Here is a 25,563-nt window from a genome sequence, read left to right on the forward strand (position 1 = left end):
AAGCCGTCTTCTCAAAACCCGTACGAGCAGGCAGTTACACACAGACAGGAAGCAACAATGAACTAATTAGAGTGCTGAACAGTACCCCGGTAGTTCATTGAGAACTACAAGCTGACAGCCGCAAAGGCTGTTGGTATTTTTAGTTCTCATTCACAGAACTCTGTGAATGAATGATCTGTTCGGGTGGGCAGTGCTCCACCTATCTTGCCATTTTTTATTTTTTTTTATTGTGACAGCAAGTGCAGGGACAAGATCCCCTGCTTGCAGTCACAACAGGGGATCAGGGGTGGGGTCGTCGGGGCTGCTGCTACAGTAATGTTACACACTGAATATGAGTGTATCGTAATATGTTACAGAAGGTGAACTTATCCTTTAAAAGCCTGTAATAGTACCTCTGTGTAAGCCTATGGGGCCGATTTACTAAAATTGGAGTGTACAAAATCTGGTGCAGCTGTGCATGGTAGCCAATCAGCTTCTAACTTCAGATTCTTCCACTGAGCTTTGGAAAAAAAAAAACAAAACAAATGGAAGCTGACTGGTTTCTATGCAGAGATTTCACAATCTTCAGTTTTAGTAAAATCAACCCCTATGTGTCCATGCACACACAGGCAATTACAGATGTATTAGAAGCGGATACATTTACAGGCTGAAAAACAAAATCCACCAAATTGCGTTCAAGAGAGAAGCTGAAGAGCAGAAAAAACATGGAATGCGCTTTAATGCATATCATTGCTAGACACATCTAGCATTTGAGTGTTAAAGAGGTTGTAAACCCACCTCACAAACTTTTACCTATAGGTAAGCCTATATTAAGGCTTACCTATAGGTGCTATAAATATCTCCCAAACTTGCACCGTTTAGGAGATATTTAGAGTGCATACTGCCGATGACGTCATCGGCGCAGGCGCTCTGAAGGAACGGCCACACGTGCCGTTCCTTCAGAGCTCAGTGCCGTGAACGGCGGCTCCCGCGCGCAGGCGCGGGAGTGATGTAATCGCGCCTCCGGCCAATCAGATGGCCGGAGGACGCGAACCTGGAAGCAGGACGGACGGACATGTCGCCGTCCTGTCGCTGAGGTGGCAGCACGGCGGGGGCTTCGTTTTAAGGTAAGTACTACATTATGAGCTAGTATGCGATGCATACTAGCTCATTATGCCTCTCTTTACAGGGCTTTTTTTTTCTCGTTTTTTTTGGGGGACTTTACTTCCTCTTTAATGCATTCCAATGGCCAGAGTAAATGTATTTATTAATTTATGGCCAACAGATTGCATTAACGCTCAAAAGCTGGACGTGCCTAAGGTTTTGTGCAATATGTGGATTTTGGCACGTTTTTTAAGGAGCATTTTCATTATCCTGCCTGGAGTTCTAGTCCAGATGGGCTTAAACAGACCCCCCCCCCCCCCGCGTGTGCTTAAGGCCTTACCCATGTCAACAAATTGCTGCTAGTGAACTTTCCTGAAATTGTTAAAGACATTTTTAAGTTGATCCGTAAACAACTATGATTACTGAACAGGAGGGTAATAGGTGTTTATTGACTTATCACAAACATGCAACTCGATATAAGATGTTTCCAAATCCTTGCTCATCTCTTTAGTTAGTAAAAGCTCATCTTTTGGTTCCACTGTACAGTTTCGCAGATCAAAATCTTTTGTGAAACATATTTCAATCTGTCCCAGTGTTTGAGCATCTTCAGCCTGAGAAAGACAGTGGGAAGTCATTGAAATTATTGTATTTAACCACACATTTAATACTGTATAATCATAATAATAATATTCTAGAGTTCATGTTTTATTGTGATAGAACATTGAATCAGTTTCTCTTATGTCAAGGTAAAAACAGATTTCTTAAAAAGGTATTCAAATTAATGGAAAAACATGAATGAACATCTTTTAATGTAACATGTCTAAAGGATCAATGTGTATTTAATGCTTTTCTAAAGTCACGATTGGATAAACAGACATTCCCTGTGTGTAACCAAGGGGTTGTAGCCTAAATATGTACCATACATCTAAATATTCAATTTCTGATGCTTTGGTATTGTGGTATAACCTGCACTATAAAAAGAAAAGAACACTCCAAGCTACTAAATAAAAATGGTGACTGAAAAGCATGTCAAGGAATGGATACAAGAACATTTCCAAATCACTGATTATTCCTTGGAGCACAGTTAAATAACTAAGAAATAGAAACAATATGTCTCCATGGACTGTCGGGTGCTGCCGACGCCATCGGCGGTAAGGGAACCTGGCAGTAAAGCCTTGTGGCTTCACTGGTGGGTTCCTACTGCGTATGCGCTGCGCATTTGGATTGGCTCGGCGGGGGGGGGGGGGGGGGTAGGAGGAGGGGACCAAACTTTGCCGCTGCGCTGTTTCCAGGAAGTGGGGAACGGTACCTGTCAAAAACAGGTACCTGTTCCCCCCCTCCCCCCCTGAAAGGTGCCAAATGTGGCACCGGAGGGGGGTGGAGAAAGCAAATGAACGGAAGTTCCACATTTGGGTGGAACTCGGCTTTAAAGACTGCACATGATCATAAACACACCATCCACACCATAAAGCATGTGGAAAGGCTTTCCTGCAGCAGGCCCTCGATGGATTATGAGGGTAGATGGTAGAATTAAAACAGCAAAATACATGGAAAATCTGATGCAGCCTGCAAGAAACTTGAGCCTGGGGAGATGTGTCTTCTAGCACAGTGGTTCCCAACTCCGGTCCTCGGGACCCACCAACAGGCCAGATTTGCAAGATAACTAAATTACATCACAGGTGATCTAATTTGCTGCTCAGTGATTGCAGTATTCTAGTCTGCATCCCCCAAGGTAATACTTAAAATCTGGCCTGTTGGTGGGTCCCGAGGACCGGAGTTGGGAACCACTGTTCTAGCATGGCAATGACCCCAAGCATGAAGGCAAAACTACACAATGTTTAAAAAATATATATTGTTATAAAATGTCTGGATAAGAGTCTAGCTATTGATCTACACTACATCCTAAACCACTTCAGGACCAGAAGGGATTTACCCCCTTAATGACCAGGCCATTTTTGGCGATACGGCACTGCGCTACTTTAACTGACATTTGCATGGTCGTGCGATGCTGTACCCTAATAAATTTATGTATTTTTTCCCACAAATCAAGCTTTCTTTTGGTGGTATTTGATCCCCTCTGCAATTTTGATTTTTTGCGCTATAAACAAAAAAAGAGCGACAATTCTAAAAAAAGAAAAAAAAAAAAAAAAGTATATATGTATATATATATATATATATATATATATATATATATATATATATATATATATATATATATATATATATATATATATATATATATATATATATATATAGATTTTACATTCTGCTATATAACATTCCCAAATAAAAAAAATTTAAAATCTCCGATTTTTTTTATCATTTTAGGCTAATATGTATTTTGTTACATATTTTTGGTAAAAAAAAAAAATCCCAATAAGTGTATATTGATTGGTTTGCGCAAAATTTATTGCATCTACAAACTAGGGGAATGATTTAGGTCATTTTTATTTTTTCTAGTAATGGCAGCGATTAGCATTTTTTAGTCGGACTGCGACATTGCAGCGAACAGATTGGACACCTAAGGCCCCTTTCACACGGTCCGCATTCCGTTGCGGACCGTGCTCTGCTCAGCGGGGATAGATCCGCCGATCCTCGCTGAGCCGGCGGATGACAGCTCCGTCTCCGCACTGTGTGCGGAGAGGGAGGTGTCAGAGCCCCACTCCTCTCTATGGGGAATCGGATGAGAGCGGACCGCCTGTCCGCTCTCATCCGATCCTATCCTATCCGATCCCCAGGACGGATGGAAAATAGGGTTTCCATCCGTCCGGATTTCACGGACAGGATCGGATGTGGATGGCAGCAGACATGTCACGGCTGACATCCGTTGCTCCATAGGGCTGAATGGGAGATCCGATCAGATCCGCCTAAAAAACTGACAGGCGGATCTGATCGGAACGCCCGTGTGAAAGAGCCCTAACTGACATTTTCGGGAGGACCAAAATAACCTAAACCTAAATAAGAGGAACACAGGATCCCTGTGTTCATAATGGACAGAACAGTGGTCTGCTGTGTTTACAACAGCAGACTGCCGTTCTGACTCCACAGGGAGCGATCGCAGGTGCCCGGAGGCAATCGCAGCCCCTGGACCCGCTGATCAGCTTTCCCTGTTGAGAATGGGCACAGGCCCCCGCTAGCGGTCCCGTGAACTGACGATAAGCTACTTTGTTTCGCTGGACAGAGCCGACCATAAAAAAACTATGGCGGCTGGTCGGCAAGTGGTTAAACATCATTTGGGATTTTTTAGGTGCCACACAAATTATCATATAAAATAGTGGACATTACATTAATCATATCAGTAGAGCGTCAATGAGGACATTAAAGACATGTCAAAGCTTACTGCCTCATAACCACATAGCACATCAATACAATACAAAAGATGGTACTTTTACTTATTTGAAAAATGTGGTTTATGCAATTCAGATATATAGCAGGTGCCTGCCACCTCTAAGAACAATCAAGCAGCTGAACAGCCCCTATGATTGTTTTTATGGTGAAGGGAATCACTGGCTAAAAAAAAATGATATCTGAATGATGCCTGAAGCTGCAGACATCATTCAAATATCCCACTCAAAGCCCAGAATGTCAAGTAATTTAGTGACAGAATGTCAAGTGACGTACTGTGGTATGGAAATGGTTAAAAAGGGTCTAATTGGTGATTTAAATGAAGTTTTAATGAGGGCAGTAAGCTCTAAAACTTTGAATAAATGCAAACAGGCATGGAGTCAAGATAAAGGCGATTTAGACGAGTGTCAGTGGATAACTGCGTTACAGCTTCTTCCAGAAGTTTCACTTTCCTCCTCACAAAAGTTGACAACTTTATATACTCCATAGAGTATTATATCCCTCAAAAATTGTTCTCTTAGGGTTGTCGACCTTCACCTAATTGCCCTCAATGTAATATGCATCCAGGCACCTTTATTCATATGTTATGGCACTGTCCTAAACTATTTCGGTATTGGAAAGATACATTTCAAATTGTACCCGATCTTTGTTCAAATCAATTAACTCCTGATCCTAAACTTGCCCTGTTGGGTATATTTCTGGAGGACTGGCCATCATTCTCTCAGAAAATGTTATTTACCTGTTTGTTATTTCTGGCCCGTAAGTTGATTTCGCAATATTGGCTATCGTCTAACCTGCCAACTTGTGTTCAGTGGTGCACGGCGGTAAATGATGTGCTGGATAGAGAGCGATTTATTTAGAGCACAGGGGTTGTATGCATACATTTAATAAGATCCGGTCTTTTTGGTTATCCTCCCCATTTAGAATATCCACTAGTGTGGATGATCTCTTTGCTTTGATCGATAATATTTTTGCACTATAATGGGTCTATGGTGCGGAATTTATTTAGGGATTGTTCTGTAATGTTAAATATTTCCCAGCTATGACTGCTATATACCAGAACAAATTATTGTTACATTTATTTAAAAATATTTAAAATAATTTATTTTTATTTTTTTCCCTTGTTCTATATAGATCTTTGTGATGTTCTTTGTAAATGTGTAAGAAAAAACAAAAAAAAAACAACAAAACACTTTAAATTCAAATAAAAGTATTTAATTGTAAAAAAAAAAAAAAAAAAAAAAAAAAACATATGCTTATATCCTCACCACAAGGAGGGTAGGACGCCACAGATACTATACCTTTTATCCCAAAGGCACAACAGAAAGTAGGAGGTAGGAAGAAGAAATCATTTCAAAATAAATTGTAACCAGAAACAAGTATGTCAATTGAAAGGTTTTCTCTCTGTTCTTGCGTCAAAGTACTCTTTGTCCAGCAGTACAAGCACTTGAAATGATCTTAGGTATTTTGTTGGAAAATGGTTACAGATGGGTATACTTGGTCAAACCAGTAGCTAGATGGCATAACAGAGCCCAAGAGAGAACAGTTCAGCCATGGGTCAAACCAGTAGCTAGATGGCATAACAGAGCCCAAGAGAGAACAGTTCAGCCATGGGTCAAACCAGTAGCTAGATGGCATAACAAAGTCCAAGAAAGAACAGTTCAGCCATGGGTCAAACCAGTAGCTAGATGGCATAACAGAGCCCAAGAGAGAACAGTTCAGCCATGGGTCAAACCAGTAGCTAGATGGCATAACAGAGCCCAAGAGAGAACAGTTCAGCCATGTGTTCCCTAACACATTTCTTCAGTCTACAGACTTTTTCCTGTCCAGCTAGCTTCTTAGTGAAAATTCTTTGGTGAATAAAAAGCATCAGAGAACATGTGAGAACTGAAGTTCTCAGTACTGAATAAGCTATTTGGATAAGCAGCAAAAAATGTTCAATATTACGAAACAAGTCCAGCTGAATAACTACTACTAGGGATATTTCCTGCAAGGACAAGAAATTCGAGTCATTTTAAAGTCTAGAGTCCTCACTGGATCCAGCGAGGTGCCTGTCTGAAGTGGCTTTGTCTTCAATCCCTGCTCTCACAGGCTTTGCTGAGGCAGTGAGAGTCATTGGTCCCCACTGCTTTTAGGCAAATCCTGGGAGGAGGCTGCAGGAGTGCCCCCAGAAGCGCCGGTGGGGGACCCTAGAAGAGGAGGTTCGAGGCTGCTTTGTGCAATTCCATTGCACAGAGCAGGGAAATATAACATGTTATTTAAAATAAAAATCCTTTCCAATCACTTTAATTTCTCCTTGGCTCCTAGGCTAAAGCTTCCCCTTTAATCATGCCCAGTAGTGGCAAAACATGTAGGCAATTGCAGATGTCTTTCTCCCCTCCAAGGCTTGCACCATGGTGTGTACCTCCCCAGCACCAATGCCAGTGACACTCACCTGGCATATGGAATGAATGAGATATTGGCAGTGCATCAACTGCAACACAGCTCACCTCAGTGGATTGACTACTGACATCTTTGGTGACACAGCATTAAGCAGAGCCTAGCATTACGACTTGGAGCTACAGGACCACAGCATGCATTGTGACAGCATCAAGCTTGCATGCTGACAGTGTGGACCACACACAGAGGAAAGAACTTTCATGGTCAGACTGGGGGTGGTGAGATCTGATGTTTACATTTATGCCATATAGAGTGGGTCAAGGAACAACCCCATAGCTCACTCAGTCCCTTACAGCAGATCTTTACGCCTGTGGTCACGGAGGTATACACCATCCCCAGATTTGATCTAGCAGAGAGGATAGAGAGAGACTGGAGTTGGAGAACTTAGAGGTTGCTATAAAGCTTGCCCTCTAAAGACATGGACTTTGTCCCATCACACATTTACCGATTTTTATTGCTCTGTATACTAGTGAGGATTCTGCACCTCGGCATTCCACTTATTCAAGAGCAGTAGGTGAAACTAAACTATCGGTCTGTCCTACAAGACCTGTCTTTTCATGGGATTTTTTTCATCCATAGACTGTCCAATACCATCCTGGTTTGTAAGAACATTTGGTATTCCCACGTCCCCACTGGAGGGTCATCTGCTGGTGGAGGGGAGGATTGGGATTGAGGAGGTATAGGTAGCGGGCATTTTCCAGGACACTGGAGTGGGGGGTAGGCCCATCAGTGTAGGGGTTGTGTCTGGGTGTGGTGATGGCAGCCGGAGGGTGGCCAGAGTTAGGGTTCCCCTTACTGGAGTAGTTGACACACAAGGCCAATGATTTTTGTATATTTTTTGATGTCCAATAAATTACTTTTTATACCGCAAATAGTAGTCGTTGAGGTGCTTTATCATAGTGGGGTTCTTTTTCATCATTGCACTGTTTTGGATGCACTTCCCCTAAATTGGGTTTCGTAAGCTGGTTTTCCACTCCCAGGACTCCCTTTTCTGTGTTTTTTTTAGAAGGCCTCCCCTTTGCCTAATCGAAGTGGATTCAGTTATTGGTCAATTTAACTGGATCAAGCAGATTTCTCAAGCACAAATTCTTACAACAATCAGATCATATAAATCTACATAATCTGTTTGTGCATAAACAGTATATGCTACTTTCCTTCCATGCTTCTGGCTGATGTACTAGGTTTGACAAAAGTCATCCTCTTTTAAAAAAGTGGCTGATAAGAAAATTAACCTCTGACACTTCTGGACACCTTGGCATATGTTTGAAGTTCTTATACTTTTATTGGAAATTTCTAAACAAGAAGAATAACAGGCGTTTATTGTAGCATACAAATAAAATGTAAAGCACATAGCTTTCTGTGGTCCTGCATCATCATGTATGCTCACTTTTTGCTTTTTAGCAATGCCCTAAACTCTTCTACAGTATATAGAGCTGGACTAGTACCTCAACTTCTATTTTTTAGTCCTATGTTTTCAATTTGCATTCAAATTATGTAATCTCAGTGATTATCCAATAATTACCAGACAAGCCTGTAATTCAGGTCAATGACCTTTCCTGGAATATATGCTTTTCTGTCAACCACACTACGAGTGTGATTCAGACAATGACTAGCAAACACAATCTGTCTATTAAAGCAAAAACAAAGTTCATTCTTGTAGTACTGCATATTGACAAAGTGACAGCATCAGCAGTTGTATGGAAAAGTACATGAAAAGAAAAAATAAGAGTAGGGAATAAACATTTGCAAAACCTCATTACTATAACACTAATCAAGCAATGTAATTAATATGTGCCAAACACAGCACTGCCAATAGGAATAGAAATGTAGTGTAATCAATACACTGTTAATTTAATTTTATTATGTTACCCTGTTACTAGAAGGTCAGGTATCTGATCTTTGGGTATGTTAGAAAGCTTCAATCTCTCAATATGAGAGTTTGACTAAAGCCCCGTACACACGCAGAGATTGTTGGCCGTAAATTGTTGGCCAACGTCCGATCTGCCGATTGTAGGCTTGTTAGTATGATGCTTCCGACAACCAACTGCGAATTTTCGGCCGAAAAAAATCTGGTGTGCATGCTATAAAATTTTTGTTGGCCAACAAAGAACGGCCGATTGTTCCTCAGTCAGTACAGATTTCGGCAGACGAAAATCAGATGAGCAAGACTGGGCATGCTCAGAGAAGAAAAAACACACTGAAAGTCAACCAGAACATGACATCACTTCTGAAGTTGGTTTTTGTTGGCCAACAAAAGTCCAGTGCAAGTCTAGAGCACATTTCAACCAACAAACATTGGACAAAAGTTGGCCGATCAGTTGGCCAACAATCTGTGCGTGTGTACGGGGCTTAAAGCCCCGTACACACGTACCGATCGTCGGCCGACCGATCGGCCGTCTTTTGTCCCCGGGCTGTCCTGTCCGCTGAAAAGTGCAAAAGACTGCACACGAATTTTGTCCGCCGACTGCAGAAGTTATGTCATGTGATGGTTAACTTTCCCTGTGTTTTTTCTTTTCTGAGCATGCCCAGTCTTGCAAATCTGCTGTTTGTCGGCCGAATTCTGTACTGACTGGCGAACAATTGGCCGTTCTGGTGTCAGCATACAAAAATTTTAATGCTTGCACGTCAGATTCTGTTCAGCCGAAAGTGCGCTGTCGGCTGTCGAAAGCATCATACTAACAAGCCGAAAATCAGCCAATCGGTCGTCGGCCGAATCTTTTCGGTCGACAATCTGCACGTGTGTACGGGCCTTAAGTCTATTTAAAATGATGTGCGTTTAAAATTCTAGCAGACAAGAGAGTAAAGTTTTAACAGACCACCTGTTGGAAAGGGCCTCTTTATAGCTGAACTCCAGGGATGAGGCTCCCTCGATCTGTGTGGCCAGTCTAGTACGGTGTATTCTCTAAGTTGCTCTCAGTCACAGTCGCATTCCAGCCTCCTTCACAAACAATGCAGGATTATTAGCCCTGCACTGCATATTATGGCGCAGAGAGACTGCCAACAGGCTGGGGCTTTAGGGGAGGAAGGAGAGTGGTGGGGGGAAGTAAGGCAAGTAATACATATTCCTCATCTTCCTCCTAATGAGCATTAAAAACCCTTGCAGTCTTGGGTAAAATGGTGAAGGGGGGGAATTACAAGGGTACATTTTGGCTAATTCCCAGTGATCAGCTTTAATGTTCTTCCGTCCTGCCTTTGCACTTTACCTCTTTGACTAAGCCCTGGTGGGTGGGGTGAAACGTCAGAGGGCGTGGCTTGTGGAGTGGTGCAAGGCTGAGGCCATCTCACATTATAACTACACAGACTAGATTGGGAGAGAAGTGAATTTTTTAAGGAAGCTTTAATATGCAATTTACAAATTTTCTGGACATTGCTATATAATGTATTGGATCTTAAAAACTGAAGGATTGTAATATGATGTTCAGATTGTAAAGATCCCAACAACCTATAAGCCTTATTAATCGTGCAAGCATATCTTGACAGCCCTAAAGCTATACTATATGTGGAACACTAATGCAGTAAGTCAGATACACGTATAAGGGATACAACTGTACAAAGTATCAAAGAAGAAAAAGAACAGTGCTAAAAGTCCTATTAACAAAAAGAACAGTGATAAAAGTCCTATTAACCACAAAGTTTTGAAGAAATAAAAAGCAACCTGTTTTAACAAACCAATAGACAGAAGTAAGTAAACAGCTTGAAACCGTGACCCTAAAAAAAGGTGCCTGTGGGTAAGCCAAGGATACCACAGTTGGTACTGTATGGAAGGGAGTCATGAATAAGGTGGTAAAACCATTTCATTGGCTGAACAGAATCAACCCTAGTGGCAACTTGTTTAAAGGTAAGATTAAGTGACTTCAGTTTTAAATTTGGACCAACTTGGACCAATGTGCATATACCATACTGCCACTCCAGTGATCTCCACTAGCTTTGAGGTTCTATGCTGAGTGGCTGCCCTGCTGCAGCATCCTGAACAATCATTTCCCCACTATGGTTCCATCAAGCTGGCCCAAAATAACTATGTAAAAAACCATACCTGGGGCCCAGACCTGTGACCATACTGGGAATACACCAAAACCCGGTCTAAGTTATTCTGTTTGTTATGGTTATCCAAAGAGCAGAAGACCGGAGAGGGAGAAGACCAGATGAAGATTTTTAATAAACTTTCCAAAACGTCTCCTGTCATTATTTACACACACTGCCTTTTATGGGGTGAATGGGTAGGGATACAGTGTACCCCATACCCATTCACATAGGGAGGGGGGTCCGGGATCTGGGGGGCCCCCATGTTGAGGGCATGTGGCCTGGTATGGTCCAGGGGGGTGGGGCCGCTCGCTCGTCTCCTCCCCTTTCCTGGCCTGCCGGGCTGCATGTTCGGATAAGGGTCTGGTATGGATTTTGGGGGGTACCCCACGCCGTTTTTTCGGCGTGGGGCTACCCTCAAATTCCGTAGCAGACCCGAAGGGCCTGGTTTGGAACCTGGGGGGGGAACCCCATGACGTTTTTTTCCCCATTTTGGCGTGGAGTTCCCCCTCAAGATTCTCACAGCGAAAGTCGTGCCGCAAGTCGGATCACCCTTATCCGACTTGCGGTGCGACTTCCATTCAAATCAATAGGCTCCCTTAGGGAACCATTGATTTTGAATGGAAGAATAAAAAAACGTATAACGTGGCTTAACGCACGTTAAGCAACGTTATTCAGCCTTTAGCAGCGTCAGACGTTTTTACAGCTTGACGCTGCAGCTCCAGAACGCACAGTTCCTGGGTTTTTTTTGGAGCTGTAAAACGCCTATGCCACTTGGAGCTCCTAAAAGCTCTATGTGTGCATGAGGCCATAGAATAACATGGATGGGCGTTCTGCAGCTGCAAAAAAAAACGTCTGACGCTACTAACAGCAGCTGCAAAAACGTCCAGTGTGCATGAGGCCTCAAAAAAAAAACAAAAAAACAAAGAAAATATTTATGTTTAAAAACAACCAAAATTACCCAGCTCCACAAAGCAGATGCCTCCAGGTCACAAGGCAGGAAGCTTGCAAACAGAACACCAGGATGTTGGAGATTCTAGCCCCTCCAAGGATAAACCAAGCCAGCGTTCAGACACTTAAACATGCCTGTTTAACCACTTCCCACCTGGCCACTGTACATAAACGGCCGGGCGGGACAAGCGCCACCCTGACTGGACGTACCTGTACAACCTGTCAAAATGTGTGGCCATACAGTGGTCCAATCCCTTAATGGCTGTGTCCCTCAGACACAGTGCATCATAGATCCGGATATGGGCTCTCTGATTGGCCCTCCTAAACATATGATGGCTATGTTCAATTGCAGCCATCATACAAAGTATACAGAGGCACGTGCCTCCGTGTCGGCTCTCTTCCTGAACTCAGTGAGGGGGGGAGAGGGGGATCACTGTAGCCTGTCAGTGGTTTCTGTGTAGCTGATAATTTTACTGTTCAGCTACACACAGACTGCAGGCATCTGTCAACAACGCACCGAGCACATCAACATCTGTCACATATTTAAATTTAAAGCGCCCCCGTCCCCTCTTGCGTGCAAAGGCGAACGCGCGCTTTGGACCCGTACGCATACATAAACGGTGATCGCACCACACATATGAGGTATTGTCGCGAACATCAGAGCATGAGCAAAAACTCTAAATTGGTAACCCGTAAAGGCTTATAAAGCATTGTCTACTGAGATTTTTAAATACCGTAGTTTGGTGCCATTCCACAATTATGTGCAATTTAAAAGCGAGACATGTTTGGTATCCATTTACTCAGCGCAACACCATATTCTATAGTGTACCAAAAAATTAGGATTTATTTTTGGTTTGTTTATGTGCATTAAAATATTTAACCACTTAAGCCCCGGTAGATTTTACCCCCTTCCTGACCAGGGGGTATTTTGCGATTCGGCACTGCGTGAATTTAACGGACAATTGCGCGGTCGTGCGACGCTGTACCTAAACGAATTTGACGTTCTTTTTTTCCCACAAACAGAGCTTTCTTTTGGTGGTATTTGATCACCTGTGCGATTTTTGATCATGCGCTATAAACAAAAAAAGAGCGTCAATTTTGCAAAAATAACAATATTTTTCACATTTTTTTATATGAAATTCCCCAAAAAAAAAAAGTAAAAATCTAATTTTTTTAACATTTTCGGCCAATTTATTTTATGCTACCTATGTTTGGTAAAAAAAAAAAAAAAAAAAAAAAAAAAAAAAAAAAAAATCGCAAAAAGCGTATTTTGATTGGTTTGCACAAAAGTTATCGCGTTTACTAACTAAAGGGAAAGATTTTTGTCATTTTTGTTGTTTTTTTTTTAACGCGTAATGGCGGCGATCTGCGATTTTTTTTGCGGGACTGCGACATTGGGGCGGACAGATCGGACCCTTGACTGACATTTTTGACACTTTTGGGGTTACCAGTGACATTACTACAGTAATCAGTGCTATACATATGCACTGTTACTGTAAAATGACACTGGTAGTGAAGGGGATAACTTTTTTGAGAGGGAGGGGTGGTGTGTGTCCCTAGGGGCATGATTCTAACTGTGATTGGCTGTGGCTTGAGGTGTAGGTACAGTGATCAACGGTCCTACATAGTAGAACCGTATGATCACTATTCATACACAGGGGAGAATGACAGGCGGCTTGTTTACATCAGCCGCCTATGGAAGAGCACAAAAAGCCGCACAACCGGTTGAAGATGCAAAAAGTTAAAATCCAAATTTATTTTGCAGGCAAAAAGATAAAATCATCCAAGATGAAACCAAAACAGTCGGAAACATGGGGGGGGGGAAAGGGGAGCACGGCGGTCACGCGTTTCACGGAGTCTTCCGCTTAGTCGTAACCAAGCTTACATCAGCCGCCTGCCTTTCTCCCGCTGTCACGGACGACTGTGAGTGCCCAGCGGACATCGCGCGGGGGGGGCGTGACCGCGCGGGAGCGCGCCTCCGGCGGCGCACGCTCGCTCCCCAGAGCCTCACAGGCTAGTGACGTACCGGTACGGCAAGTGGTTAAAGTGTATTTTTTCCAAAAATATTGCGTTTGAAAAACGCTGCACAAATACACACACATATACATTATATATATATATATATATATATATATATATATATATATATATATGTAGTGTTTGCAATGCCTATGCAGTGTGTAAGAAAAACTTCATATATTTTTGTGAAAATAATTTTTTTTTTTATTTGTGGGAAAATGTACAACTTCAAAACACTCACCACGTCTCTTATTAAATACATTGGACTGTCTTTTTTCCAAAAAGGGGTAATTTGGGGAGTATATTATACCCTCGCCTGGTATGTTAGGGCCTCAAGAAATGAGATCAGTCATCAGTACTTTAGGACTGATCAATTTTAAAATATATACCATAGACTTGTAGACTCTAATGTTGACACAGACTGAATATATACACTGATTTCAGTTATTTTTTATTAACTAATCGGATCAGTATAAACTTTGTTCAAAATTTATGAAGCAAAAAGTACTTATTTCAGAAACTAAGAATAACGCCTTTACTTTCCAAAATTGTTGTCTTTTTTCATTTATAGCGCAAAAAATATAAAAATTTAGCGGTGATTAAATATCACCAAAAGAAATCTCTATTTGTGTGAAAAAAATTTTCATATGGGTACAGTGTAACATGACCGAGTAATTGTCATTTAAAGTGTGAGAGCGCTGAAAGCTGAAAATTGGCCTGGGCAGGAAGGGGGTGAAAGTTTCCTGTATTAAGGTGGTGAAAGGATTTGGGACCACTTTACTAAACAAGGTGAGCTTAGAGATATGCTCTAAACAGGACTCAAAAGCTTTCTGTTAAGTTCCAGTCTTGTAAAAAAAAAAAGGAGACAAAAATAGTCCACATCTCATGAATAATATACTACATTGCTGGTGTTACTTTTAATTACACTGACTAATGCATAAAGCAAATGCTATCAACTAATGGAGCAGCACACCTATAGATGGTTATGATAAATATATAGAAAATACACTTAAAGTTCTAATTTCATGATTGCTTACAATCTATAATAATAAAATAATATTTAACAATTTAAGGCAACTGCAACTTGCATAATGTAACAAATCTTATTACAGGCTCTAAAAAATAGAAAAAAAGGCATTGCTGGTTTCTCTGCCTCACTGCTTTGTGGTCAATCTATATGAAGGATTTTTTCCAAATTCTATTGGGATGAGGGTGCCCCTTTCTTTCTGCAATGTCTATGTAATAGCCTCCTCCCTTCTTCTTAAGGCATTGGTAAAGTATAATATTACCTGCTGTGGTGGAATACACTGAATTTTTGGTATCACTCCATATACATTCACAATCGCATTTTCAATCTCTTCTACCTGAACAGAAATACATTAATTATATTTATTATAATTGGCTTTGATCATTTGATGTTCAGGCATACTGTATATCAATAATGGTTGTGCACACAATTATACCCTTTATTCTGACAAACAGTTTTTACATTAGAACAAACCCTGTTCTAGTGAAATACTGCAATGTCAGCAAAAGTTTGGCATCAGAAACAACACACATGCAGCAACAAAGACTAAATGCTATGATCATTTTTTTCACATAATGTACAATGCTATAATGAAAAAAACAAATATAATACATGGTAAGAAAGATTTTGATTGAGCGGAATGGTCTGTTTAGATTTTTTTCAATATTCTAAAAGAAAGCTTAAGTCAAAACTCAAAGGTGTTGCTGCACTCTATAGCCACATTAGGGAAATTGACACTACTTCCTATTCTGGTAATAAGGTAGTTGTCGGGACAGAAAGTGGGTGAAGACCCCAAAAATAAAAGGGTAAAAGAGCTCTAAAAGGATACAATGGCCATATATATCTAAAGGGGAATCGAGCCTTCTCCCACTCCACAACAAAACAATAAAAAAAAAAAACAGTTTTTACTGCTGTTGTGTCCTGGTTGGAGAGTTTCTCCATCACTTCCCAGTTCCTGGTTTAATTAAAACTTGCTGATTTTAATTAGAACTCTAACATACATATTTGTTCTTTCACAACCATTGCATTTTACATGTGGCTCCCGGTTAGCTGATTAACCAGCTGACAATGTAAATATGGCAGAATCCAAATATAGATCCTACGTACAGGCATCACAATAAAGAGCTCGGTACACATTCCTAACAATTACCAACCTAATTACTCTATGGCTGTATGCTATACATTTAGTACTGCTATAAGATTTTTCATTTGTATAACACATTAGTAGTACTATATCACTTTTAAAATCCATACTGGCATTCAAGATTATGTTTTTATGTATAGAAGGAGACATTTTCTCTGCCCATACTTTTTAAACTTTTCTCAACAATGTCTTTGTAGATTCACACTTTGCTTTTGTGAACTTGGGGGAAAAAAGCATTCAAGCCTTGCTTATATTAACCTATCTCCCAATTATTAATAATTACTATTATTATTTACGGGATGATGGATTCTTCTATCAAAGCCCCTCCCCCATAAAGTTTGCAATTATTTTTGCTTTATTTTTGTCTCTAGGTTCCTGGTTGTTTTTCAGGCCATTCTACTGCTTCTGCCAATTCTTGCAGCATCTATGGAAAAATGGTTTCTTTTACCCAATGTTTTCTTCACGCTCTTTATGTTCCTTCTCTATTCTGCCTAATACCTATCCTCAGCGGTCCATTGTTACCACACACAAAACACAAGACTATAATATGCTCAGATGAAAGCTACCATCTTGTTCTCTTTTCAGAGGTTTCTGTGTTTTTTCCATCCACAACCCTTCTGCTCAGCATATTTAAATGTTCTCTTCTTACTTCCTTAAATTCATTTATTGTTGACCTAGTTGTTTTCAATACTATCCTCATCCACATTATGTTGCTTTCTTCTAAAGCTTTATTATATTTCATAAACTACTAATGTTTATTTTTATTATTTTTTTGTATTTTAACACATGCTTTGTGCAGAGCTCTTCTGATTAATTTGTACTATTTTATGGTTTCTCAAATTCATACTTTTACGAAGTTTCTGCAAAATGCTTTTCTTTATTGCACAACATCAAAATATCCCCTTTTTACCACAATAAGGCTTAGTTGCCCCTTCCCTTTTGGAGGTCTAAGGCTTCGTTCATATCTAGGCCTCCCGGATGGTGGGCAGAATCGCTGCGATTTTGACCGCGATCCCAAATCAAAGCTAAATGGGGGGGGGGGGGGGGCGTGCTTGTGGTCCTCGTTACTTCCAATGGCACCCTGATCGTGGCACGATTGTGCCACGATTGTCGCCTGACGAATCACGATAAAACCGTGCAAACAGAATCGCGGGAGGCCTGTCACTCAAAAGAAGAACCTTTTTTTAGCGACAGACATCCCGTGATTCCGTTTGGCATCAATCACTGCAAAATTCGAGCTGCAATCAGGGTGCCATTGAAAGTAATGGGGATCGCAAATGGGCCCCGCAATATGCCTCAACTCGGGACTGTGGGCTGAATCGTGGAGATTCCGCCAGTGATCCGGGAAGCCTAGATGTGAACTGAGCCCCAATACTGCTACATTTGGTCTGCCCTTGAGTCACATGGTATGGTGTCCCAATCTGGTTCACTAAAGTTATGTACATCCAGGAGTTTTGACTGATATCAGCTATCATCACGTGATCTATAATTTTGTCTCCCCAAACTGTGATCTCTACATCTTCAGTAAAATAATTATTGCTTTTTAAACATTATGATCATTATCCTCTTTTAGCAAGCTTTCTTATCTGACTACTACTATGTATTTTTACTTCTCATTCCTATCACTGGCTTTCTTGCATACGAGGCCCTTTCACTGTGAAAATGCATGAGAATATTACCCAGGATTCGCATTGAGGTTTAACGCGAGGTTCCAGAGTTTTGTTTCTGAGCAGAGAAAGCGGTGTTTTTGGTTTTCCACGGATTCTGTAGTTCCTGGATCCAAACTTCAATCCTGTGCCTGGATTTTACCAGAAGCCTGCAGCCTGTCTAAGTACACAGGTGTGAAGTGTCGCTATATGCTCAAGCCTGAGAATAGCTCAGGGCTCTAATGGCACTTTTCCACTGCAAGTACCGGCTAGTACCGGCTCGGCTCTACTTGGCCCGGTTTGCTTTTCCACTGCTGGTACCGCATGGTATAGGGTCGGAAGGGTTCGGTACGGTATGGTATAGGTTTGCTTTTCCACTAAAGCAGTACTAAAGTTAAGTGGGTGGGATAACAACGGGGTGGGTGGGATTCTCTGACCAATCAGTGGCTAGTAGTGACTGCATGCAAAGGATTGTGGGATATGGTACCAGTTTGGTACCTGTTGGAACCACAATCGAGTAGGTACTGTTTTTTCAGAGCCGTACCGTACTGTACCGTTCGGTTCCATGCAGTGGAAAAGCAAACCTATACCGTACCGTACCGAACTGTTCCGACCCTATACCATGCGGTACCAGCAGTGGGAAAAGCACAAAAGGGTGCCGAACCGGTACGGTTCCATGCAGTGGAAAAGCGCCATAAGTTTGGGAGACAGAAGGTCCCACTCAGAGGTCAGAGGAGCCCCAGCCAGGAGCCAAGAGGTAGGAGGTCTCACGCAGGGGTCAGAGGTGTCCCAGCCAGCATGTCTCGTTTCAGAAGTCAGCTCCTATCGAGGTGTCAGGAGAACCCCCATCTAGAAGTCAGGATTGGGCTATGCAGCAGGGTGCTGCGACTAAAGGCTAAGAGAGCCAAGGGAACAAGTAGAGCTGGACAACACAGTCAGAGGGACTGGTAAGAAGAGCAGCGGTGTTGCTAACAAGGGAGCTAGGTGGCTCAATGTTTTCGGTTGACTGTTTATGTTGACATGGAATAACACCTGTGTGGGCAACTGTTATCTATATGAACTTTCCATTTTGATTAATAAAAGTGGGCTGCCATGTTCTTAAAATGGGATTTTTGATTTATTGTAAAATCTATTTCTCTGATCCTCATTGACGGACACAGCGCCTGGTATTCATAACCATTGGGTTATACTGCCCCCTACAGGAGTAGGACACTAGGCAGAAGAAAATTCTGGCTACACCCATGGGCAGTCCCAGGGGGTATACTCTGTCTCTCTACTATAGCCACTCAAGCAGTTACAAGCAGTATCAGGAGAATAGTAACTCCACAGAGGGGTGGGTGCTGTGTCCGTCAATGAACATTAGAGAAATGGATTTTACGGTAAATCAAAAATCCCATTTTGTCTTTCGTTCATTGACACAGCTCCTGGTATTCATAACTATTGGGACGTTCCAATGCAGTGTTAAACATGAGGGGTGGGAACAGCAGAAAAATTCCCAAGGCTAAACAGTAGCCAATCAGGCAACAGGAGCGCAACCAAAACAACTGGAGCCCACAAGGTCCCCTTAAACAGCAGCCTGCAAAACCTTGTGGCCAAAGGAAGCAGATGCCAACACATCCACTTTATAAAACTTTGTAAAAGTGTGCATCAACGACCAAGTGGCCGCCCTGTAAACCTACATCACTGACACCTGATGACGGAAGGCCCAAAAGGCATCAAGCGCCCTAGTAGAGTGCGCCTTGACAGGGAAAGGGGGAACCTGACCCCTGATGGAATAGGCCTGAATCACCATCTGTCTGATCCATCTGGAAATGGTCGCAGAGGAAGCAGACAACCCTTTGAGGTCCGTCTGTGAGCACAAATAGGCACACCCTAATTGCCTAGAGCACATCCAAGGCATGCAAGGCAATTTCCTTCGGATGTTTAGGCCTGGGATACAGGGAAGGCAACACAATGTCTTCATTCAAATGAAAATCAGAGACAACCTTTGGAAGGAAAGACGGGCAGGGGCGAAAGAACCCCCTTATCTCTGTGAATCAGCAGATAGGGTGAACGACAGGATAACGCCGCCAGTTCCGACACCCTGGGCGCAGAGGTGAGGTTGATAGCCACCAAAAAGGCCACTTTCTGGGACAATGTAAGCAGAAGAATCTCCCAAATATTTTCAAAGGGAGGCTTCTGTAGAAAGCACCAAATTGAGATCTCAAGGCGGCAATGGAGCCTGCACTGGAGGAACCAAATGTTGGACACCCTGAAGAAAGGTACGCACCAGGGAGTGTGTGGCCAAAGGTCATTGGAAGAAGACCACCAAAGCCGACACCTGGCCTTTGATGGCACTCAAGACCAACTTCTGTTCACCACCAAGAAGGGGCGAGGATGAACCCCAAGCGACTCACACCACGCAACGTACGTCTTCCACATACGATGGTAAATCTTCCTAGAAGTCGATTTCCTAGCTTTCAACAGTGTAGGAATCACTGAATCAGATAAACCTCTATCCTTCCGCACCTGGCGTTTAACAGCCAAGCCAGCGACTGTAAAGCGGGATGAAAGATCGGTTGTTGGGACAGCAGATCCTCACTGAGAGGAAGCTTCCAAGGAACGTCGGCGACCAGCCGCACCAGATCGGCTTACCAAGCTTGACGAGGCCAGTCCGGAGCCACCAAGATTCCTTCTGCCTCTATCCTGCATAGAAGTCTGGGCAGAAGCTTGAGAGGAGTGAAGGTGTAAATCAGCCAATACTGACCCCACGGGACCACCAGCGCGTCTGTGGCATCCACCAGTAGATCCCTTGACTGAGCCGCAAACCTCTGTACCTTCCTGTTGAGCCGAGACGCTAACCGATCCACCTCTGGGGTACCCTACCGGAGACACAGCTGATGAAACACCTACGGATGAAGGGACCACTCCCCTTGGTCCAAAGCCCGCCGAGGTAATTGGCCTGCCAATTCCCCCCCCCCCCCCCCCCCCCGGGAATGTGCACAGCGGAGAGGGCTAGAACGAACTGTTCTGTCCACCTCCAGAGCCATCAGGACACTTCTTGTGCCCCCTTGGTGATTGACATAAGCCACGGCCGTGGCACTGTCCAATTGAATGCGCACTGGACAACCCTGAAGATGATCCATCCAATGATCCAGACAGTCTGATCGCTCAGAGCTCCAAGACATTGATCGGTAGTCTGGACTCTTCCAGCATCCAGATCCCGAACTGAATGCTTGCCGAGGCCCCCCTATCAGCCGGACAGGCTGGCATCCATGGTGACCACTGTCTAATACAACTGGAGGAAGGATTTTCTCAGCCGAAGTGCTGGAGAACGAAGCCACTTTATCAGGGACTCCCTCGTTCCCCGACTCAGCCAGATCAGATTGTCCAGAGACTGCGGAATCTTGTCCCATTTAGTCAGAATCTCCCTTTGCAGGGACCTCGTATGGAACTGTGCAAACAGAACCGCCTCGAAGGTAGACCCCATCAGACCCAGCACCCGCATGCAAGTCCATAGGGACGACCATCTGTTGGACAGCAGGAGGCGAATTGCAGCCTGCAATTTCTGGATTTTGTCCAGAGGAAGAAGTACTCTGGCTAAGGCCGATTCCAGAGTCAGGCCCACATAGTACAGCTTCGTGGACGGAGCCAGAGCAGACTCCTGAAAATTCAGAAGCCAACCGAACTTCCGCAGAGTTTGTATTGTGATCTCCAGGTTCTACACCAGAGCAGAGGGAGACTCCGCTCGCAGAAGGAGATCGTCCTAATAGCCCAGTACCCCCACTGGCCTAGCAAAGCTAGCATCGGGGCTAACACTTTTGTGAAGACCCGAGGAGCAGAGGCAAGACCAAAGGGTAACACCACAAACTGATAATGCTCATCTCCTGCAGCAAAGCAGAGAAAACGCTGGTGACTGGCACTTATTGGAATGTGAAGGTGGGCATCCTTGATATCGATAGACGAGGAAATCTCCCTGATGCAGGGATGCCACCACCGTTCAAATCGTTTGAATTCTGTACCCGCACAAAGCAGTTGCGCGCCTTGAGGTTCAGGATTGGATGCACATTGCCTTCCTTCCTGGGGACTGAACAGGTTTAGGTGAAAACTCTGAAAACATTCTGTCAGAACCGGGACAATCACTCCTTGAAGGAACAGGTATTGTACCACCCCAAACAAGCTCTGTAAGCGCAAGTTGGAAGGAAAAAACCTTGCTGGGGAACAAGAACAAAACTATCTTGTGGCCGGACCGAATGACTTTGCGAACCCACTTGTCTTGCACCAGGTAAGTCCACGGATCCGGAAATGAGTAAAGACGTCCCCCTACCCCCGATATGGGGGAGCGCGCACCTTTATGCAGAAGGAGCCTTATCTACGGGTCTGGAGAAGCCCGATCTTAGCTTGCCAGACCAGTCTCGTTTGGAATCTCCTGAAGAGGCTCTGAAAGGCTTTGAGCCCTTGTGTAGTCGACCCTGAGGGACGAAAACATTTCTTATGAGCTGAGAAGGAAGGCCCACGTCTATGACGAGGTTCCTTGTTCTTAGTAGCCTGCGGAAGAAACGTACTCTTCCCCCCTGTAAGACCTTTAATGAGGTCATCTAAAATAGCTCCAAACAGAAGATGACCTTGGAAAGGAAGATCAGTCAAGGCCTTTTTTGAAGTCTGATCCGCAGACCAGCTTCTTTGAGCTAAAAGACACGTCAAAGGTCCACTGCCAAAACAGACGAGCCATCAGGGGAGCCGCATCCAAAAGAGGCATCAAAGATAAAACTGCAGCCCCTGGACCAGCTAGTCAGCCAGCTCAGCAAAGGCAGGGGGGAGCTATTTCCCCTCCAGGTCACAGCTTAGCCTACTCGGTCAGAGTTTGCGACACTAGGGCAATGGTGACTACCGGGATCATAGTTGCCCTGTTCAATCTGGAAGCCGGAGTGTCCACCACCAGTGGCACAGTCCACTTCTTAAGAAGGGACTCCTCATAGGGGGAACGCCTAGTAAAGTGATTAGGAACCCCACGGGGAAGCTTTGGTCGCCCCCACTCTTTTGCGACAATTCTGTCAAAATAGGCGGAAAAGGAAACACCTTTGCAGCTCTGGATAGCTTGTGTGTGTGCCAAAGGGTACCTGCGCCTCCGTCGCAGCTTTAGTTGCGTCCTTCATCTTTAAGGTCTCACGCACAGATACAATCAGTGCATCCACCAGCGCATGGTTGAATACCCAGCAGGGTCACCCACGTCTGCGGCGGCAAAAATCAGATTCAGGATCTGATGAGACAGGGGACGGCGGGGGGGGGCACTTTTAGCTAGCCTGTCACCTGAAATCCACCTCCACCCAGGACACAAGGGACTCCAGGATCACCGTCAGTGCATTGATGGATGGTTGGGACCCGCAGCCTCAGAGAGGGGATCAGGTGGGGAATGTGCTCAAAAAGACTCCATGAGTCACCAGGGGGACACCACAAAAGGTGTAAAACACTGCTGAGGAACAACCTCCATTGCGCTGGCAGCACCACCCGGTCGGCAGGCACAAGGCACCAAGCGATTCCTCAGAAGAAAGGGAGAGGACCCGCCAGACTCACCACCCGCAGAAACAAGCACCTGCAGCCACCAGGATAATGCACTACACATGCGGCGATCAGGGAGTACAATTATCTAGGAGTCAGCACCAGGGGATGAGGAGGTGCTCCCACCGCTGAAATCTCTGCCCTCAGGGCTCCATTGTCATGGCCGCCGCTATTTCCAATGGCAAACCACAAGAAAATGGCCGCTGGACTACACAAAAATGGCCACCATGTATAGGAATGCACAGGCTACAACCCCCCCACCCCCGGCTCCCATCGCTAGTAAGTGCCCTGCCCCCACCCCAGGAACAGTGGCCAGAACACCAAAACAGCCCTAACATATGTGGAGGGGGGGGGCAGGTGAGGGACTCGGCAATGGGGGGTGCCTTCAGGAAGGAGGGGAACCTGGCGGACCAACCGTCCCAAGGAGGGGGGGCCATGTCCACCCCAAAACCCTCCAGGGGGAGAGGGGGGACAACTACTCACTATACCAGGAACCAGGCAGGCACCGCTCCAGACAGAACCCCTCTCCATCAAAATGGGGGGGGGCTGTCAGCCAGTAGGAATGATGCGACTCGGGCCAAGACCCGGTCATATGTGACCTTGCGAGGCGTTTAACTTGCAGGCCAACCCCTGTCCAGTGGGGCTTTGTCGTGGCCTGGCCTAGCGCAGAGCTGAGGTCTGCGCACGCTCACTCGCCAGACTGGGGTGACCACTGGATCTAGATTATCCAGCCCGTCGCCCAGTCCGGCAGTTGACTGTAGATCTCACAGGAAAATTCCAGGTGAAAAAATTTCTGTCTAAAAAGAAAAAAAAACTTTGCCAGGACCAAAGATCCCAGCAAGGAACTAGGTCCTTACTCCTGACTGGGCAGAAAAAAGTGGATATAGTAGAGTGAGAGGGTATACCCCCGGGGACTGCCCATGGGTGTAGCCAGAATTATTTTCTGCCTAGTGTCCTACTCCTGTGGGGAAAAAATTCAGCAGCATAAGATGTGCAGCAAAAAAAGTGGCAGCAACTTTGGGCTTTTTTTCCCCCCTCCAATTACACCAATGAAAAAACACAGAGCATAGAAAAATCGTCCCTGTCCCCTCCCCAGGGGTCTGTTGCAGTGCGGGCACAGCCCTGCTGTAAGGGAGGGTTTTTAGATTTCCTGAAGTTGGGTTGTAAAGTAAGAGAATTTGTTTGTGGAATTTTAGTTTAGTTTATGGGAAAAATACCTAACTACTGGGACATTTTTAAAACTATATTTTACAAAGACAGATAGACAAACTAAAATAACTGTGCACAGTGGTTTTTCACCTTGTATGTGTTTCCGGGTTTAATGCCAGACTTCTCGAGAGCACTGGAAAAGAAAACATGCAAATCATTTTCAAACTGTTCAAACTCTACTCATACTCTACTGTATAGTTTATACGCTCAATTTTGGAAACAAAAACAAACATAAATTCATGCAATGCAAATATATTCTGAAATGCTTAGTATATTTTAAAGTCAAGCAATAGGCAACAGCTTTAAAAGAAAACAGATATGTCAGAAAATTGGAATATGAGCAGATATCTACTACTGGTCTGTCTAAAAACATTGCTACACAACAGGACCCAATAGTAAAAGTCTTATAATTACGGATGAGACAAACCTACTTTGGATAAAATCACAGGACATTTGCTGAACTGCTACTAAGTTCTGCATGTTAAACCAAACCCCATTTACTGCCAGGTCCATAGAGCGTACGGACCTACAGCACTGCCTACAGCCCTGGACCTCATTTCTCCCTCTCCTATAAGCGCATGGTCAATCTGCTGTTCAGCGTTATTAACCTAAAATGCGACTGCCCCCCCCCCCACCCCCCACGCTGCCGCTTCTGTCCCCAGCCTCTTCACCTCCCACCTGCTAAAACTACTCCCCCCACTCTCCTTTCCTAAGCCCTTCACCCCCTTCTTTACCTCCAGCACTGATCCCCCCCCCCCACACCTGATCCGCCGCAAACCCGATGCCCTGCAGCTACCTTTAGAAGCCCTGCTCTTGCGGCATCCCTTCTTCCCCTCCCGCCGCCTGCAGCTGTTAAACTGGCACTATTCTGGCGAGCTGTCATCCTGAAAGTGAAGGGGGGGGGGGTGGGTAGTGCTGGTGAGGCTGGGGCTTGGGGGAACATGTGTTTACTAGCCCCCTCCCTGTGGTACCTAGGCAGCCATCGCTACCGATGGTTCCTATGTCCACTGACAGCTGATCATAGTAAACCAAGAGTTTACTATGTCAGACTATCAGTTTGTGAATGGATAAGGAGTCTCTAAAAAGACACCTATTCATTCATGTAAAGTGCTGCAGAGAAAGGGACCTTAAGTCCTTTTCTC

At 44.1% G+C, this 25,563-nt stretch overlaps 1 protein-coding gene across 1 annotated transcript in view; it reads right to left on the reverse strand.

The window, feature by feature from the left end:
* Window positions 1-1,411: 1,411 nt before the first annotated feature.
* Window positions 1,412-25,563, reverse strand: part of RNASET2 (ribonuclease T2) — a 108,637-nt gene continuing 84,485 nt past the window's right edge. Inside the window, exons 8-10 of the mRNA XM_082252533.1 lie at window positions 24,512-24,554; window positions 15,147-15,221; window positions 1,412-1,694 (exon numbers count right to left, since the gene is read on the reverse strand). Of these exons, the coding sequence (XP_082108659.1) occupies window positions 1,503-1,694; window positions 15,147-15,221; window positions 24,512-24,554 (310 nt within the window). The 3' untranslated portion in view covers window positions 1,412-1,502. The remainder of the gene's footprint in view (window positions 1,695-15,146; window positions 15,222-24,511; window positions 24,555-25,563) is intronic.

The sequence above is a fragment of the Pelophylax lessonae genome (genome assembly GCF_965119305.1).
Source record: "Pelophylax lessonae genome assembly, chromosome: 3".
Lineage (NCBI taxonomy): Eukaryota > Metazoa > Chordata > Amphibia > Anura > Ranidae > Pelophylax > Pelophylax lessonae.